The sequence below is a fragment of the Frieseomelitta varia genome, unplaced genomic scaffold (assembly GCF_011392965.1).
Source record: "Frieseomelitta varia isolate USP_RPSP 00005682 unplaced genomic scaffold, Fvar_1.2 scaffold_551, whole genome shotgun sequence".
In the NCBI taxonomy this organism is placed as follows: Eukaryota; Metazoa; Arthropoda; class Insecta; order Hymenoptera; family Apidae; genus Frieseomelitta; species Frieseomelitta varia.
In genome coordinates this window covers 202941-222611 of record NW_025110314.1, presented here as the reverse complement: position 1 = coordinate 222611, position 19671 = coordinate 202941, and the positions used below count along the sequence as shown (strand labels likewise).

The following is a 19671-nucleotide window of genomic DNA, read 5'->3' as shown; positions in this document are numbered from 1 at the left end:
AAAAAAAAAAAAAAAAGAAAAAAACAAAAAGCCCCTCCAGCTGCTTTTTACCGGATTTATTGGAAATTGAACAAAGGGATACTTGACTTATATAGTTATTAAAGACGCTGGTAAATGGCGCTGTTCTAATAAACTGAATGCACAGTAACGGCGGACTTGCCACTGCCATTTATAACACTTCAATTAGCTGCTTTAAACGATCCGCCTCGCTCGTCCAATTAACGAAACACCGTTCCTTCATGCAACAAACACGCTACATTCTGCGAAAATCAATATACTTGCGGTAACAGCCGGTGGACAGTGGCACTGGAAGAAGTTAAAACTGATCGCCAGGGAGTAATTACAGAGGGGATAAGGAGCAGGAGATAAGAAAAATGTCGCGGCAGAACATTTTCCCACGGAATTTCACGGCTTCTGACAGGCGTATACTGTAGAGGTTTAAGTATATATATATATATATATATAAGTCACTTACAGGGTCCCCGTTGATGAACCAGCTGAGCATGGCAGCTGGTTTCGACTTCGCCGAAGTGCAATTGAACCGCACCACGTCACTGACTTGATAACGATGCCTTCCTGGTCTGCCAGTGATAATCGGCCCGTCTTCCGGCAACGCTGTTACCATATTTTTATTTTCTTTTTTCTTTCTTTCTTTCTATTAGACATGCATTAGACAGGACTCTTGGAAGACTGAGAAATTGTGTGAAAAGAAAGAAAGAGAGGAAGAGACGATGACACGATGGCAAATTGGAAAAGAGGGGACCGCGCGAAAGTTGGAGTTAATCTGTGTGCAGCACGCGATAAATTATGCGTTATTTGAGAGTTTAAATGGAACGGATGGAAATAATTATTTGTCACTCGACGCAGGCCTGGACAAATTAGTTCGTCTAAATTGTCGTTCCCCTGTTAGGGATACTTGAACTCTTGGTAGAATGACATTTCTTCGTCTACCTTTATACAAATTGATAGCTGATAGATCAATTCGTTGGACGAAGGTACCAGTGGAAAAAAATTTAAAAGAATCGACGAATCTGACATCTAATAATTTATCTCTTCCCATTGGTAGATCAAGGGAGGTAGTTATAAAGGGGAATTTCAGGAAGCTAAAGTTCCATATTTATTTTGACAAAAGAATAAAGAAACGAAGCGTTTGAAACAACAGTTCCAGGTTAAAATTAACTTATTTTTCTAAATGGTAAAGGTAATGGAACTAATGCCAGGCCTTCGTGGACCTGTCTGTCACGCTGTGGGTGGAGAGAGGCGAGGAGGACCACGAGAAAAGACGTTTGATATTTTTGTCAGGGCGCAAAAAACATTTCCCGATGGTTGCCGGCGGGGAAGATCAACTGATGCAACGATCTGTAAACGTTTCTTACCCACGACCAGCATGTCCGAGTGATCGGAGACAGTTTGGAAGGACGGCGCCTCTGCTGACACCTCGCATCTGTATCTTCCGGTGCTCATTAAGTTCACCGAGTAGAGAACCACCGATCTCTCCGTCGAATTGTGAATCTGGAAAGCAAGAAGCGTTCCCTCTCTGTAGCGAATTAACCCGCTGTAATTAACCCTCTCTGCTATTCCTCGAATCGGCTATCACGATCGTAGGTTAATAGCGAATTCTTGCCATCGACATTCTTTCGCGTTGAAGAGGTCGGAGAGGTTAACCCTCGGCGTGTATCAATATCTAGTCACTTGGAGAACAATATTTTTTCATCAGTTTCATTAACAGCAACGTGACCTAGTAATCATGCTATGATTCGATCTTTATATAAAAAGAAGAAGACTGTAGAAGACTGGTTGCATAATCTCAATTACAATTAATGGTAATTAAGTCTGTTTATAAGAGACCAAGTCCAAGATGATTGTTTTATTAAAGAAAGTCCATCTTTAGAAGAAAATTTCCAAGATGTCTGAAATGAAAATAGAAAGAGCAGTCAAAGGCTCTAAGAGCGTGTGATCGGAAAAAATTAGCAAACGATAACTTTCTCTTGCAAGAGTGGCACAGGTGTGTGCCAAGTGTTCTCAGCTGTAACATTTTGTTCGTGAAGGGTAGCAAAAGGATCGGAGAGGGATTTGTTAAAACGGAAATGTGCGAGTCGATAGGACGCGATAAAAATGAGAAGCGACGCGCTTTAAATAGAATGGGATCGGCGAGGCGAGGGGGGGTGCACTGGCACGAGACCCGGTAAAAAAATCAATAGAATGTGATTCTTACGTTCGCCGTGACACCTGGCAGCTGAAAGACGAGCACCGGCGGCCTGTCCTGCGGCACGTATCGATAGAACTCGTTCCCGTCTTTGTACCATTTCACCGAATACAGTGTCTCGCCGTCCAGGTTGAAGTTGCACTCCAGCCTGATGTTCTGGCCACGGACCACGTGCTGGGGCACCACCAGCTCCAGCATCCTCAACGCCATCGTACCTGATACAAATAAAACAATTGTCAACAAAGACTTAGAATTTTTATTAATTTGGGGAAATTCCATTCGCTGGCGCAGGGATTTTCGTTGATTTACAGCTATCAGGTTAAAGTTCAGAGAGTTTCGCTTAATTTGGGGCCTTGGCCAATCAATTTGCAGCCGCATCAGTTCGAAATTCTGCTAATTCAGAATTTTATAATAATTCGGAATCTTACCAATTCTCGGAGTTCCGTCAGTTTTGCATTGGAAACTGCGTCAATTTGGAATTCTGCTGATTCGGAATTTCGGTGATTCAGTGTGTGCTTGTTAATTTCGGAGAATTCTTCCCCTCTCCCCCCTCCCTCCCCCCCGTTGAAATTCAGGTTTTCAACTATGCAAACGACGCAGTCTACAATACGATTATTAAATGTATAGAAACGCACGAACGTGATTATTAAATAAACGTGTGTAATATTGCAAACGAACGCAATTATTAATTATCCAGGACTGGTAAATTAACAGAAGAAAACAGGAAGGGATTGCATCTCTCTAGCTCGCCGTCGTCCATCTCGCTTTCCGTAATAAAAACAAACCTATCTCGTGCTTATAAATCTCGCGTCGTTTCTAGAAGAAGAAGAAAAAAGAAGGACAAGATGACGAAGGGGACTAACAAATTCTCGGAGGTTGAAGCGGGGGAGGGAAAGCCGAGGACTGACAGCGATAATCACGATGGCCAATGAATCGTTCGACGTTGGAAAAACGCGGAGCCGCGTATTCTCACGCGTGTTTGCGCGCACGGTATTTTTTTTTTTTTTTTTTTTTTTTTGTTCCCTCGCCGCAACGAGAGAACAATTCCACCAAGAATTGCCTTTTAACCTTCCGCTGATCCTGATGTCGCGTTTTCCACGCGATACTTCACTTAAAATTGTTCGCCTCGCTCTTACGTAAGTGGCGTCTCGTTCGAGAAAAAATTAGACAACGTGACAAATTAAACGAAACGTGTAATCCCACTGTAAATTAAAGAGCATACAATTTATATCGCCGTTTTGTAACATCTATGACGTGCTGTTTGTACTGTTGTAAATAATTTTTAGGGCGTTTGTATTTTTTTATTTTAAATAATATTCGATCAGTTTTGTAATATGTTTGGTCATAATGCAACACAGATATATAATGCGAGTTTAACGTTACGGGAGATTATATGACGAAAATTGGTTGTTAATTAGGATGATCGTTAATTGAATTTACTTGGAAGCCACACTGGCGAAGAACAAATGAATTGAAAAACAGAGGGAAAAAATGATACTGTTACAATCGTCATATTTGCTAAAACTGAAATTTGTAATAAATTATCCTGTTCATTAAATGAGAAATATCTTTTATCATCGAGATATTCTTCTCTGGAAAAATCGTAGTTTCTTCGTGTATACGAGAAAACGAGGAAAAATATATTTTTAGAAAAAAGTGAGAAACATCGCGCAGTCGTACGTCATACGAAGGCTTGACGTTTCTCTGACTTTATGGCACCAAGTGCTGTTTCAATATTTTATCCCAATCAAAAATTATAGTTCGAAGTGTTCTTCAACGCCAGAAGACTTTCAATAGCATTAAAAATACACATGCATGTATGTACATTTACTTGCATTTCCACGAAAAGAAAAGAAGAAAAATTGGTTGGCCTGCAATTTCGCGTGTAAAATGACAAATAAACATCACGAAAAGTATAATTTTCGCGTGGTGTTCGATATTAAATTGTAATTATTTTAATTGGTAATTAAAGTACACGACACGCAAATGGTAATTATTGTTGTGTCTTCGGAATTCATGTTACACGGATCACTTTGAATAAATTATCGATTCGATATTTTGAATGAATTTTCGAACGTTAATAATTCATCGACGTACGTATGAATAATCGTTTCGCGAAATGAAGGGATACGTTTCAAATTAATTGAAGACAGATCAAATTTCTCAACGCTTTGTAAGAATTGAGAATTCGAAAACGACTGTAGTGCTACTGCATCGTAAAAAAAAAACACCAAACTTTTTTACAGATACTTGTAAAATTATAATAAAAAAAAAAAAAGTATTGATCAAATATATAAAATACATTGAAATGTTGTAGTAATGAAATATTGCATTAATATGATACATTGTAATGAAATTATACTCTAAATATTATGATAATAAGTAGCAAATAAATAGATATATTTATACTGGCTGGATTTCAGGAGACACGAGCTATTCCAATTACATAATCCAAGTGTAAACCCGATTCGGATATCAATTTATGCAGCTCGCGAACTCGTCGCTGGCCAACCTCTCACTGGTGAGCGAGAGAGACAAGAATTGAAGAAATAAAAGGATAAAGAGCTGTTCCTGTCGCTTATCTCGCGACACGCTTCGATTTCATTCCCCCCGTCGACGTTTTTTTTTTTAGCCCCATTACTTTTAAACGCGACCGGCATTAACTACGAAATCGGCCGACATTAAGGACACAACTCGGCAACAAAGAGAATTATCTTTCTTTCGGTGGATAGGAGGAAGAATCATCGTTAGGCTCTAGACAATGAGAAACGGAGGGGATCTCCTTGTTTTCGTAAATTTTGATCTGAAAGCACAATCCCCTTTTATTCTAGAACTATTGTTCTCCACTCAAGGATTCTCCAAATGATGGTTTCGACTTTGTAAAGATGCATTTAAACAGAGGGAGCAAGTGTAAGCTTCATGTAAACGATCATTGACCAATTTGCTCTTTCATCGGGCTAAGATGCACACAGAATACTCGCTCGTACTTTTAATCTTGCCAAAGCGAGAGGAAAAATGAATTCGTTGAAAACACTTTTTTTTTATGGCCCGTTGATAAAACAGTATATCATCATTTACCATTATGACTCAACAATTAAAAAAAAAAAAAAAAAAACACCGAGGACCATCGAGAATAAATAAATCAAATTAAATCGAAATACTTTTCATATCGCTGAAAATAAAAGTCAAGTACCTTTAACTAGGCGACCTACTTCACCGACTGTTGATAACGATTTGAAATTTTCTAAACGAATTCCGTCGATTGTTTCTATAGCAGCTCTCGAACAACGTCTTTCTCTGAATTACAAGGAAGGAAAAGATCAAGAAAGGCTAGAATGAAGACATGTGGTTCTCGGTGGGAATAAAAATGGCATTCCTCAAAGATAAGAAAACAGAGATATCTAACTCGGGCGGGAAAGTCGCGTGGGCGGAATGGAAAAACTCTTGTCCCTGCGATTGTCGAGGGTCGTGATTCACAGCTACAAAAACCGATCCAATTATACCGTGAACCCCCGGGGCAGACCGCTTTTATCGGCGTGGCTGTTGCAGCGACCGAAGCGCCGCGCAGTGGCCGAATGCGACAACAAACGGGATTCTTCCGCGAGGCAAATTGTCGCACCAAATTGCATGCTATTAATTTGTGCCCTTTCGCTGTTGTATTTTTTAATTTATGCTCTAAATTGCTATTACCCGAGCAATTGATGGCCGTGGAAATCTAGATTTACTTTAAATTTACATTAATTCCCAACGAACTGAACGAACGTTTTGTTCCTTTCCAATTTAATTAGAATGAGGAATGTTTCTACTCGACTAAAATTAGGGGAATTCTTACGGGAAATTCCCCGGATCTGATGAGAAGTTGTAGAGAAGAAGGTACTCTTTTAGGATAATAGGATTAAAATTCAGATAATCCCTAAATGTATCTGTCCAATGTGAAGAATCCACGTGGAAATTTGAGGAAGATGAGGGTCCACGAAAGAGCGTGGTAATCCCCACATATTTGTCATCAGATGGTTGTAAATATTTACGCATTTATAGGAAACGTAAATGTTCAGAAATTTGTACAATTCGTACAACGTGCGAACAATGACAAGAAAAGTACGTTTACGAGAAGATGGTCAAGCAGAGGAATATGGATTTTTAATCGCATAAAATAAAGGTAAGGGCACATAATTCGTCGAAAGTGTCACGTACACAAATGAGATCATATAGCACAGCGTGACAGTGAATGAAAGAGGACACTACTCCCATTACCTCTGTGTGTTGTCCCGCTGGGTTTCTTCTCATCTCTGCAGAGTATTTCGCTCTGACGCTTGGACAGTGTAATGAAACTCTACTTAAATTGCATTCCTCTAGTCATATTCCCGAAATTACGAATCTGCATAAATATCCGCCTACGCGGACCAATCCTTGTCACGAACAAAATTCAAATCTGTCATCCACATCACCTACGAGAACACTATACACGCAGGTACAAGCCGATAACTTCCAACCTGCGCTCTGTTTAAAATCCCAAATCTATCAAAAATCCCAGACTCGCTATTAAAACCTGCCAACCTGGATTATACGTCGCGAAAGCGTTGCACGACGCAAGTTTGTTGATTGGTCGAGCACGAACGATCCGGATATGATCGAACTGGCTGGTAGAGGCTGGACTGTATTTAAAACCCCCCGGGGGTGTTTTCCTCGCGGAGTGCCCCCCCCCCCCTCCTCCCTCTCTTCCCCCTCTAGCGAAAGCAAATATTTTCCCATCAGGCTGGAAATCGCTTGTTACGTTGCGCCGTAACGGTGTGGGTTCTTTCGCGATCGACAAAGGGTTGCCTTTTCGTTTGAATCCAGGGTCGATGGGGGGTGTGGTGGCCGGCGTGACGGTCGAAGAAAAGGTTGGAGAGAAAAAGAAAAGAGGGTAGAGATCGCGGTGGGCTGTGGCCGTGGCTGTTGTCCGAGGGAGATAGCGGAGGCGAGTGGTTATTAAAGGAGACAGAAAGGGAGAGGACGATAAGAAAGAAGGGCAGGGCGGACGTGAATGGTGATGTAAATGGCGTGGCCGTCGCCGGTGAAAGGGAAAAGGGAAGAAAACCGTGATAAGTGTGAAGACGACGGTGGAGAGAATGAAAGAGAGATAAGAAGGCTCGATAACGAGCGGGAGAGTGAAAAGACACGGGAAGGGTGGCGAGGCGGGAAGGAAAGAAGAGAGAGAGAGAGAGAGAGAGAGAGAAAATAAAAGTCGGCTACTACGGGAGTAGAAAAGATACGGAACTGTAAAAACATTGGACGTTTCTTTGACGCCTGTCAATGTGTGGCGCCATCGTCGTCGTTATTTCACTCTTGTGTTTCCTTTCATATTTGAACCTCGCGCTTCCATACTTTTCACCCCCGCGAAACTCGGTGTGCCCTAACGTTGAAGAGTCTTGCGACAATGCACTTGGAGGTACACTGGGTAACGGATGTTAATTTACGTAATTTAACATTTGATTACGTCGATTACTTCGAATACGGTAGTTCTTCCTCGCGAGAATCTGTATTTTCTTAATAGTTTAGTATCTAAATGTTACGTTATTGCTGATTAAGTAACATCAATTAATATTATTATCATTCTGAACATAACGTTCGAGTATTTCATTCCAACTTGTACACACTTCGCTGGATAAGGTATTATTAGGCAAATTTATAGACAACTTAACGTCATCGATCATTGATTTGTACACCAATTTCTATTAAATCGGCCAAAGTGTCCGTGTATTTGCGAGCACGATACGTGGGCACGACGATGAAACACCCCCATTGGTTTAAGGATCAATTAGGATCGATCCTTACTACCTACAGGTACAGTAGGCTCGGTCGAACGCGTAATTAGGAGAATTTTGGCCAGGCTTCGGCCAATGTTCACCGTTTATCAGGCAAATCGGAATTGCTTCGCGTTCGTTGGGAATATCGAAGGCTAGGTAAGGAGGTACGTCGTCGCCGACCTAATTAACGACGTCGAAGGCACACCAATTCTCTCTCTCTCTCTCTCTCTCTCTCTCTCTCTCTTTCTCTTGCTCTTTGTGAAGTTAAAGTGCTCGAGCGATCCAAGCTCGATAAAAGCGCCCTTATTCATCCCCGGTTTCTGGTTATATACCAATACGGGAGCCTGAAGCGACGGCGTGACACGGTGCAGGCGCCGAGACGCGTGCAACGACTGACTCACAGAACAAATCAGACCCCCTGCCGTTCAATATGCATGAGTTATCATTGGTAACGGAACGGGAATGAATCATATCTCGCGACGTTCTCAGCCGGCACTCGTTATTTCGCCTTCACCCTTCTTCTCTCTTTTTTCATTTTTTTCTTCTTCTTCTTCTCGTAGCCGGGGCAAACAACCGGATACTAGCTAGAACAGGGAATATTTCAGGGCAATGTACGACTTTTGCCCTCGCCGTGGCTGTGTTTCCTTCGTATTTGGTATCGAGTTAGATTCAACGGCCGAGTAGAGTGGTGATTTATGTGTTTGGTTTATATCCTGATGTAAGTTAACACGTAATTTTTAGGTTAGGCTGGCACTCGAGTTGGATCAGAACGAATTTATTAGAATTGAATTATATTTGAATTGACGAGGTTTCCGGGTTTTTAATTAAGACGTAAGACAGAGCCAAAATTTACAGGACCATAAGTTAGGCCCTCCGCTGATTCAAGTGAAAATTTCAGTTTTAATTAAATCGCGATCGTACACGCATGTACATAGGTCTGGGTCTGCGTTTCGCCCCCCCCCCTCCCCCCTCCCGTCCTAAATTAAATTCAATCCAATTGTAGGCCTCCGATCCGGGCAAAGTTCGAATTGAACCAATATTAAATCTACGTTGAACTCAAACTCCAATTATAGCTCTCTGTAAGATTCCCAACATTAGATCTAAATACCGCTAAATAAATCGTTCGATTTCGCTAAATATTGTCATGCACAACCTCTCGTTGACTTCCAATTTTAACTAAACCTATTTCAAGTTTGTCTCTCTCTCTCTCTTTCTCTCCAAGCGTGTCTAGATCAGTCTTTCTTCAGATCTTAACCTGTTATCTCAAATTAAATCTGCAATAAGCAGAGATCGCCACCGATAACGTAACATTAGGAACGAATCATATTTCTCCGGCAGCAACGTTCTTCGTTGCTTCGTCTTCCTTCGTGGACGAAGCTACAACTAGCTACAATCCACCCGGACTCCTCAGGGGCTGGGCACTACTCCTTTCAGAGGAGCAGGCGACTTTTGATTTCGACTTTTTCTTTAGTTCTTTAGTTCGCTGCACGAGGGGAGGAGCGAGAAGGGGCGGCAAGAGTGTCTGCTGCGCTGGGGTGGATCGAAATAGACTTGGAGAGGCTTTCTTCTTGCTTACACGGGGATACTTCGACGCGGGATTGACTCTCTGATGAGGAGTCGCTCGAGGAACTGTTGACAAAGGAGTTTTTTTTTCGATTAGGAAGTGCCGTTTATGCCCGACACGATAGGGCCAGACTTCTTGGTCGAGTATGTGGACCGAGCATCGAGAACATTGGTTCTTCAAAGGATCTATTAAACCTCGATATATTAAATTCTGATCTTACTACTGTAACTCGAGTTGAGTGAATTTAGAAGTCACAGTGATTACAGTGTAAAACTGGGAAGGCCGAGGAAAGTGATAATCTTGGAATTTGTATTAATTATCAATTAATAAACAATAATTGTACATACGATATTCCCTATGTTTCCAAAAGCAATTGACTTGCCTCGTAAAAGTTCACACGTTACAAGCAGATAACGTAAATAATAAAATATCTATAAAGCAGAAGTATAAAATAAAGAATCGTCTAATTTTAAATCAATCCAGTCGATCGACATGACAACCTCGTCAAAACACTCGGATCATCACCCCAAATTAATTTCCAATTGGATTCTCCTTTCTAAACGAGACAAGACATGGCACAACAAGGCAAGGTACTCGAAAAATGCAGGTTACTGATCTTCTTTCCTTCGCTATCTTCACTGTCTCGGCCCCTGTTGGCGAAATAAACGTCAAAGAGCGCGAATAATCCAGCCTGGAGCCTCCGCGAGCCCCACTCGACTTCTGGCTCAGTGCTCGTGTGGATTTCGATTTTTGTTGTTTGACTAGTCGCAGAGGGGCAAATTTCGTGCAGTTATATTGGCAGTTGACAGTCGATAGCCACCAAATATGAGAATCCAAGAAAACAGTCACACGTAGAATAGTATGACTCTCTCGGATTGGACAAATGCAAGAGGATATTTAGATCACAAAAGTAAGCAGTAATGCCAAGTGTAAAAACCAATACTGTAACATTTTCCCAGTTTTAAGTATATTTAAGTGCAATCCAGGCAAAACAAGTGACACGTTTATTACTTCTTCGTCCAGTGATATCATACTCGACAAGTTCAATAGAAAATGAAAGCGACGGAATTATCGGTCGCTCATAGCGCGAGGGGTTCAAAGTCAACTAATTGCGAGAAAGAAACGATCAACGACGATGACCCAGTTACCCTACTAATTCCAAATAAATAGCTTGCTGCATTTCGTCCCTGTTCATATCCTATCGTACGAGAAACACCAAACACCTGCTCCAACTCTTGCAGCGCTGCTGATCATCCAAAATTCGTTCGTGCAGTGATTAAACGAAGGGCGGATTCTCTCGTTAATCGCTCAGAATTAATCGGGCAAGTGGATACAAAGACAGATCAACCGACAAAGACAGAGAGAGAGAGAGAGAGAGAGAGAACAGAATTAGCTATTCGTAGCGAGTAGTTCCCTTTGTCACGGTAGCATCAAAGGTGAAATTTCCGGCTGATGGAATCTGTGCCCGACGTGGCTCCTAAGGAATTGTCATCCCAAGTCATCCCTCCACCGCATCTCTTTTACCTACCGACCGTTCCTGATCAAACGAACTCACCACCCACTCTCACTCTCCCTACCAAAGTCAAGGGGCTAATTAATCCATCAAGCCAAACGACGATGAACGAAGACTCCACAGCTTTACCAGTCTCTCTCTCTCATTCTCGCTTTTTCTGTCATCACGTGAACACAAACCTATTGGATTATAGAGGCAACACCCCCATACGAACGCAATCTTGATCCAAGCTGGAGGCCTTAAAGCGATCAGACGTTGAGAGTGCGTATCGAATGAGAGAAAAAAAAGAAAAAAGACAATTGGATCTTACCAGGATCGTGTCTCTCCGAAGCCCTGTCGCCCTTTCGCCTTTCCAAGGGGTCACTGAAACGCGAAATGAAAAAGAAGAGAGAGAGAGAGAGAGGGGGGGGGGAATCTCTCTCGCAGGTGTCATCGCGGTAACCCCATCATCATCTTCGGTGTCTGGACAGTCGGTTAATTTGGTCGTCGGTGTTGCTTTACGGGAAATCGTACACCGTTCTGTGAACGAAGCCAGCCAGATGCCAGCCGCCATCGGCTACCTGCTATGCCTATATCGGCGGAAAGGGCAAACGGTGTCATGTGTCTCGAGTTGCCCCCTCGGGGGTCGTGGCAATGGGAACCTTCGATGACAAAGAGAGACACGCGAGTATTAGTGTCAACGGTCTTCGGCGTCGTCCTCACGGTTGACTGGCATGCCGGACGGTTTTTCTGATCGTGTTACTTCCGTTACTGGCGAGAGATGCTCTCGACGGTGTATAATTGTACATTGTGTGATGTAACATGCTACACTCGAAGGTGTAGAATGTATGTAATCGTATATTGCGTGATGTAATATGCTACACGCGAAGGTGTAGAATGTATGTAATTGTATATTATGTGAAACACCTTGTATATTATGCATGTAACTGTATATTATGTGAAACACCTTGTATATTACGTACGTAATTGTGTATTATGTGAAACTCAAACCTTGTATATTATGCATGTAATTGTATATTATGTGAAACACCTTGTATATTATGCATGTAATTGTACATTATGTGAAACACCTTGTATATTACGTACGTAATTGTGTATTATGTGAAACCCAAACCTTGTACATTATGCATGTAATTGTATATTATGTGAAACACCTTGTATATTATGTAATTGGATATTATGTGAAATATAAGAAATATATGGAATAAATGATAGAAATATATATAATAATATATAACACATATGAGGCATGTTATGACATTGTATAACATATAATACATAATAGTAATAATAATATAAATGATACAATACATATAAAATGATATACTGATATAATACATTATATGCATCATATAATCTCATATATGTACATATGATGCATGATATAATGAAATAAATGATAGGATCTGATAGATGAACAAAAGAAATTAAACATCGAATGAACTATAGAATATTAAAAATAATTTAACAATAATATTTTAATAACAGATGAATTGATATTTATTACCAATGAAATTTCGAAATGCTTTGCACAACAGACACGATTATATTATTATAGTAGAATTCCTCCACAACGTCCGAATTTTTCACCTTAATTTTAATTATATTACCAAAAATGCGAGTCATTTTTTAATTATTGAAAGAAAAAGTGCCTACACAGTCAATCACTGTTTCTAACACGACAGATTAGTTTATGAACACGTTATGGCCCTGCTAGCGATGGTGCTGTACCTGTTTATTTGAGCAGAAAAATGCACGTTCACCAGGGGTTCCCCTATGGCCGCACATAAATTTAGGATGTCCCACGAAAGGGTCATCGATCTCGCAAGGAAAAAGGAAACCTACACACCATCCCTATCCCTGGTGTCGTTTATTACCATTATTAAAACGTCTCTTTCCATTCTTCCTCTCTCTTTGTTTTTTCTTTTTTTTTTTTCAGTTCCATGGCCACGCGTGACCAAAGAACGCGTGAGTCGAATACGAGGGTGAAATGGTCCCGATGGAGCTTCTCGTTTTCTCTCTCGACTTATGGTTTCCCTCGGTATCGACATGCCACACACACACACACACACACACACACACACACACACACACACACATACACACCTCTTTATGTTGTGCATCGATTCGGTGACTCGCGACACGTGACTTGGAATCATCATCGTGTCACTCTCTCATTTTGCACAACAGAATTACACAACACACGCACGACGTACCTTGCGATTTAAATCGATTGTAATTTTTATCGGGCGAAAACGAAAGTTATTCGATTGAAATAAACTGCTTGCTCGCAAAACGTATTACCCCAATATATATATATACCTGATACCATAAAATAACCCAATAATAAATTTCCCCAATCCTTCGATCAAACGCCAAACGAAATTATTTCGCTGAAATTACCTCACGAAATTTTATATCACGTTTGCTCAACTGTTTGCATGTTACATGTCCGATGCGCGAACAAGCCTCGAACAAATTTCAAATTTCATAGGTAACAAACGTGCCGCGAAATGTAGATGAAGAGGAAAAAAAAAAAAAAAAAAAAACATTTGAAAAACGAGGTCGCGTATAACGAAGCCACCGAAAATTATTTCGCACGTTCGGATTTGTTACGGGGGAGGGAACTCCATGCAGTTACTCGGAGCGCCATGTTCCCAATTGGATATAACGCCCGTGGAAAACGTTTTAACGACCGAAAAATCGACGAGAACACGGTGAATGAAAAAGGATCGCCGGTTTTTCCCGGCCTATAAACACCGGCCGATAAATAAGATCCCTGTATAAATGAAAAGCACCGGCATAAATATATAAATTATAGAACGGGCGAGGGGAGGAGGCTTTAATTAAATAATGCCCGGGGAATCTCACGGGCAGCGTGATTCGATATCGGACCGATGTAAAAGGCCAGAGGAAAAAAAAAAAGAAAGAAAGAACGGGGAATTAAATAAATAAACGAGGGAGAAGAGAAAAAAAAGAAAGAAGAAGGGGGGAGGAGAAAATTCGATCGAATCTGCTCCAGTCCGACTTAAGTCCGACTCTTCCATATTTATCCGCGTTCGACAATCTATCTCGCAATAAATTCTCGTCTTCCTTTTTCTCGCCGAATCGACTGGCCAGAAGGGATAAAAAGATCTCTTCGTCTCTCGCCTCACAGTCACGTTATTATTTTATCATTCCATTCATTTCTCGCGATTTGTTCCTCTTCATCTGATTCATCCGTTTGATTGTTGTTTCATTTCATTTATTCGTCGTATTCGTTTATTCTTTTTCTTTTTTTTTTTTTTTTTTTTTTGTTAAAAGCGACATGATTGTGGTAACATCAATACGTTGATAAGAGGCGGGCCACGCGTTTGCAGAAAAGATGAGAGGGATTTATTAATTGTCGAAAAATATTTGGACGGTTGTTGGGAAATTTTACGGATTTTATGAATCATTGAATCGGTTGCGTTTTGCACGATAACGTTCATACAGATTACATTGTTTATTTTCGCTATCCATTATGGAGGGAATTTTTTTTTTTCACAGGCGTAATTACTCTCCGTTGCGACGACCTCTCGATTTTCCAGTGTAAAATATTTTTAATGACACAGTAATTAATACTCGATAACGTGATATTTATATTTATTACTCGTTGGAAGAATAATTTAATGCAACGTTGTATCAATAATCTGACGGTTCGAAGGAATAGAATCGATTTGAATAAAACTCAAACGATGAAAAAAAAAAAAATGGAATTGCAAAAAATTAATGAAAATAAAATAAAGTAAAGATAATAGCAAAAAAAAAAAAAAAATCGAAAGTAAGTGAAAATACAAACTGATCAAATCTTGACATAAACTTAAACCAACCTGACGCTTTAACAACCATAAGCCTGTCACCCTGACATAAACTTAACATTCGAATTCAACCCGAGTTCTATCTCATAATTCGATGTTTACGCTAAAACAAGCGTTTTAATACCAATATAAGATCCGCATAAAATACGAAATACTCTCGTTCAAGCTTAATGGAATTTATCTCGAGCCATGCTGCAAAGGTTTCGCTCGATGCAGGCACGATCGTAAAAAGTGGGCTTAAGATTATTCGGTGAAACTGTTCGGAAGAACGATTCCGATCGGTCGTGTACGATGTTAAGCACCCGCAGCATTTATTATTCCGTGATTTTTATCGAGTCGGTATAAATGACTCACTCGATACTTCCTAGTCGGGAGGAAGGGGAGAGAGAAGAAAAAAGGAGAGAAAATGTGACTCAGCCGCGGCACGAAAGTCTCTCCCCGCCCTGACAATTCGGTCAACCCTTCGGGTGTTCCGCTAAAACGATAATAACGTCCGGTAAAAAAACGACAATTGGAGTATCCCGAACCTCTATCGGATTAGAGCCGCTTCGAGACAGACAGCGTCGAACGAATCATGTTGCCTTAGTTTCACGATTTCTAACAGCCCGAGAATTTCCCTCGTATCTGGATCACAATCAGAGCCGAACGAGATAAATTCCACTGGACTGGAACAAGAATTTTAATTGTAAAAAAAGGAAAGCTATTGAAACAATTTAAATTAAATTTTACATGCCAAGCCTCGCGTCACACGTTGCCGATGGATTCATGTTGTGAGCTCTATTAGGTTCAGTTAAGAGACCACGTTAATGCATTAGGTTTAGGTTACAGATGAAATTATAGTGTAAGGCAATACTAACACAGTCCGAGTTAGGATCGTGTTAGAGTTAGAATCTACTAAGTCTGAATTATGTCTGAGTCACGGTCAAGTTTGTGTTAGGCCTCTACCTTAGGTCTAGGTATAATACCAGGTCTCTGTATCAGAGGCCAGGATTTACATCAGACGCCGATCTGAATTAGAATTACATCTACGTATTAATCCAGATTGGAATTAAATATTCTGCCAGATCCGATTTATATTTCAAGCCTGGGGTGAACCTCGAATATCTGTACCAACCATGGATCCATATCTAGTTTAAATCAGTATCCAATTCAATTATTATGTCTGGCATCATCCATTGCGAATGTTGCATAAAATTCACGTGAAACATAAAAACACATGACATACTCATGAAACGTAAAATACATAAATTTAACTTAACTTGAATCTAAACTAAATGACAAAAATATGATTCTGACTAAACTAAATGACAAAAATATGATTCTGACTAAACTAAGTGACCAACATGTGACAAACTTATAATAAAGTAGCTCCAACCTATATATAATATATAAATGTAAAATATAGATAATATAGATATAGATAATATATAAATATAAAAATATAAAACATATAAACATAAAAATACACGACATACTCATCAAAATACGTAAAATACATAAATCTAATTTAACTTGAATCTAAACTAAATGACAAAAATATGATTCTGACTAAACTAAGTGACCAACATGTGACAAACTTATAATAAAGTAGCTCCAACCTATATATAATATATAAATGTAAAATATAGATAATATAGATATAGATAATATATAAATATAAAAATATAAAACATATAAACATAAAAATACACGACATACTCATCAAAATACGTAAAATACATAAATCTAATTTAACTTGAATCTAAACTAAATGACAAAAATATGATTCTGACTAAACTAAGTGACCAACATGTGACAAACTTATAATAAAGTAGCTCCAACCTATATATAATATATAAATGTAAAATATAGATAATATAGATGTAGATAATATATAAATATAAAAATATAAAACATATAAACATAAAAATACACAACATACTCATCAAAATACGTAAAATACATGAATCTAATTTAACTTGAATCTAAACTAAATGACAAAAATATGATTTTGACTAAACTAAGTGACTAACATGTGACAAACTTATAATAAAGTAGCTTCAACCTATATATAATATATAAATGTTAAATATAGATAATATATAAATATAAAAATATATATAATATATATAATATAAATATATATATATCTATATATTTTTTAAAATATATATAAAATGTATATATAAATATAAAACCCTATATATAAAACATATAAATATATATATATATAATATATAAATATAAAAACCTATACATAACATATAAATATATATAATATATAAACTACATATAATTCATACATAAATCTCACTTAGAGCAAAATATATTTGTGACAAAATCGACCTTCAATTATCGCCAAACTGTTCAATTACCCAACGATCTTGCGTAACTCTAAGAGGTAGTAGTCGCTGGGGCGATATAATTTTTCTCCGAGGGCCAACCAGACCAAGCAGACGCGTCGCAACGATACAATTTCTCATCCGTCGCACGTACCCAAGTTTCTACCGGCGTATTTCGCGGTAATAACGGGAAAGACGTCGCGTGCTTTCGACCGTTTAAACGGTGACGAGTAATAAAGGGTGTTGCACTGCTGACACGTAACGCGTCGAGGGTCGCCGACACACGGGACGTGCTTCACGATGAGATTTCGGAATTTCCAGAGATCCGCCGCCTCCATTCCGCTAAACGCCAGGTTTCAACGCAGTAACTGACCCTCTGAAACTTCCACCCCTTGTCTCACTGCTTTACAACAGATCCAATACGAACTCTACGATGTGCAACATTATACTCGCAGGTAATCCTCGTGATTCTCTCTCTCGGCGACATCCTAGTCTATTATTATTATTAGTTACAGCTATTCACGGTACAAAATACTCGCTACTCGGTGTTAAGAGAAAATGTAACGTATGGAATTGAAATAAAATGTTGCTCGACAACAACTTCGTGTAATTCTCAATTAAAAAAAAAAAGAAAAAAAATAAATAAAAGGTATCGATCGGTTGGCGAAACAGACGAAAATAATGGAAGAGGTCGCATCGCGTGATTTTTCAGCCTGCACACACAGGTCAGGTTAAACTATTGCGCTGGCTTCTGGTCGAACCCAGAAGTTTATCAGAGAGGAAAAAAAAAAAAAAAAGTGAAAAAAAAACGTGTTCTTTTATCAATGGGATTCGAACGGGAGCCCCGCAGGAAAAAAAAATAGCGGACCCCTGCTTTTCGCCCCTTTATCACGACAACTGCCATAACACCCTACCATTACGCGTCAACAGTACGTGCCTCGCCAAAAACGGCCGGACAAACGGATTGTTCCGGACGACAATAGAATATTCATGCTTGTCGCTTCTTACATTTTCTGTCCGGATTTGAACAAAAGGAAGAAGAATTGCCTAAGTATAAGTCTTAAATATTTAAGAGTTACGCGAGGCAAAAAAAAAAAATTAATCAAATTAATCAAATCCGCAAAAAGGAGCGTGACTTTCCATCGTGAGAAACGATCACACGGATGACCAATGCTTGCAACTAGCGAAACTCTCTGGTCGAGAGAAAATTTCATATACACGGCGCAGTTGTCGAATTTTGAACAGCTGCGAGTTGTTTGACGAAGATACTTGGAGAGTGGAATAAGAGACGGTTAACCTGAATACCCCGTGCCCTTCGGCTTGGAAACGATTCCAATCCAAGTCTTCGATGCCACCAACCCAAGCTTTCGAGCCAAGGGATGAGGGTTGACACAGATTGGAAGGGGAGGGGGGGGGGGGAAATATTATTTTAATAGAGGCGCGGAGGTTGCTCCGGCGGTCGTAACACGTTATCGAGTATCGTGCTAGCTTCTAGAACTAATTACATAGTTAAAGAGTTTTAATTATTGCGGGAGAACGAGGCCGCGGTATGCGGAATGGCAACGGCATGATCTACTTGCGCCCCGTTGCTGTACGTACAGCGTACATTCGCAGACGTTGCCCTTCGACGTTAACGTTTCTTCCCCCCCCCCCCTCCATCCCCCTTGGTCTTTACTTTTTACCGCAGCACACTTATTATCGCCCTTGTTGCCACGATTAAATCACGCGGACAGACGACGATGATTAATAGACTGCGGATTTTTATGAATGCAAATTATACGAGAGAAAAAGACGGGTATCGAATTCGCTACTAGTTAAAGCCTGGATTAATTAATTGAACACCCCCTCCATAAAAATGGATTAATTAAAGCCCCCCCCCCCTCCCCCCGGGGTTAAAAACTTTCGTAACAACGCAGGAAATACCAATAAAGCGAAAGAAAAGAAACGAGAACGATAGATCATTTTCACGAAATTGCTTCAACATTCCACGAGAAAGAGAAAGAGAGAGAGAGAGAGAGATATCCTCGCGATATTTAAAAGAATTTCTTCCACCTGTACATACCGTAGGTATTCTCTGCTTTCGCAGCAGAGAAGAGTGAAGAATCGTTCGCGTTCGATTCGATTTAAATGTCAAATGAAACTCGGTTGCGAGACCGTCTTATCGGCTGATCCTTTAAGCAGACATTTAAATCTCCTGCCTTTCGCATTCGTGGAACCAGGGGGAGGAGGGGGGGGGGGGAAGGGGGGTCCTGTGCCCGTTGTTAGCTCTTAATCGCGCGTCTCGATTGGCCCGCGCCGCGACTCTAAATCCCCCTCCCCCCCCCCCTCCAGCTGAAGAATTAAACTGTGACGCGTTCCCTCCGGGGGATTAATCCGTCGACCAGCTTCGCGAAAAACTTCAATCTCCGGGTAATCGTCCGACCACGGGACAGGGTACGA

General features: G+C 40.1%; 1 protein-coding gene across 1 annotated transcript in view; it reads right to left on the bottom strand.

Moving 5' to 3' along the window:
* Positions 1 to 37: 37 nt before the first annotated feature.
* The window catches only part of LOC122533757 (cell adhesion molecule 2-like), a 62717-nt gene continuing 43083 nt past the window's right edge, over positions 38 to 19671 (bottom strand). Inside the window, exons 2-4 of the mRNA XM_043663775.1 lie at positions 2216 to 2421; positions 1377 to 1512; positions 38 to 615 (exon numbers count right to left, since the gene is read on the bottom strand). Of these exons, the coding sequence (XP_043519710.1) occupies positions 341 to 615; positions 1377 to 1512; positions 2216 to 2421 (617 nt within the window). The 3' untranslated portion in view covers positions 38 to 340. The remainder of the gene's footprint in view (positions 616 to 1376; positions 1513 to 2215; positions 2422 to 19671) is intronic.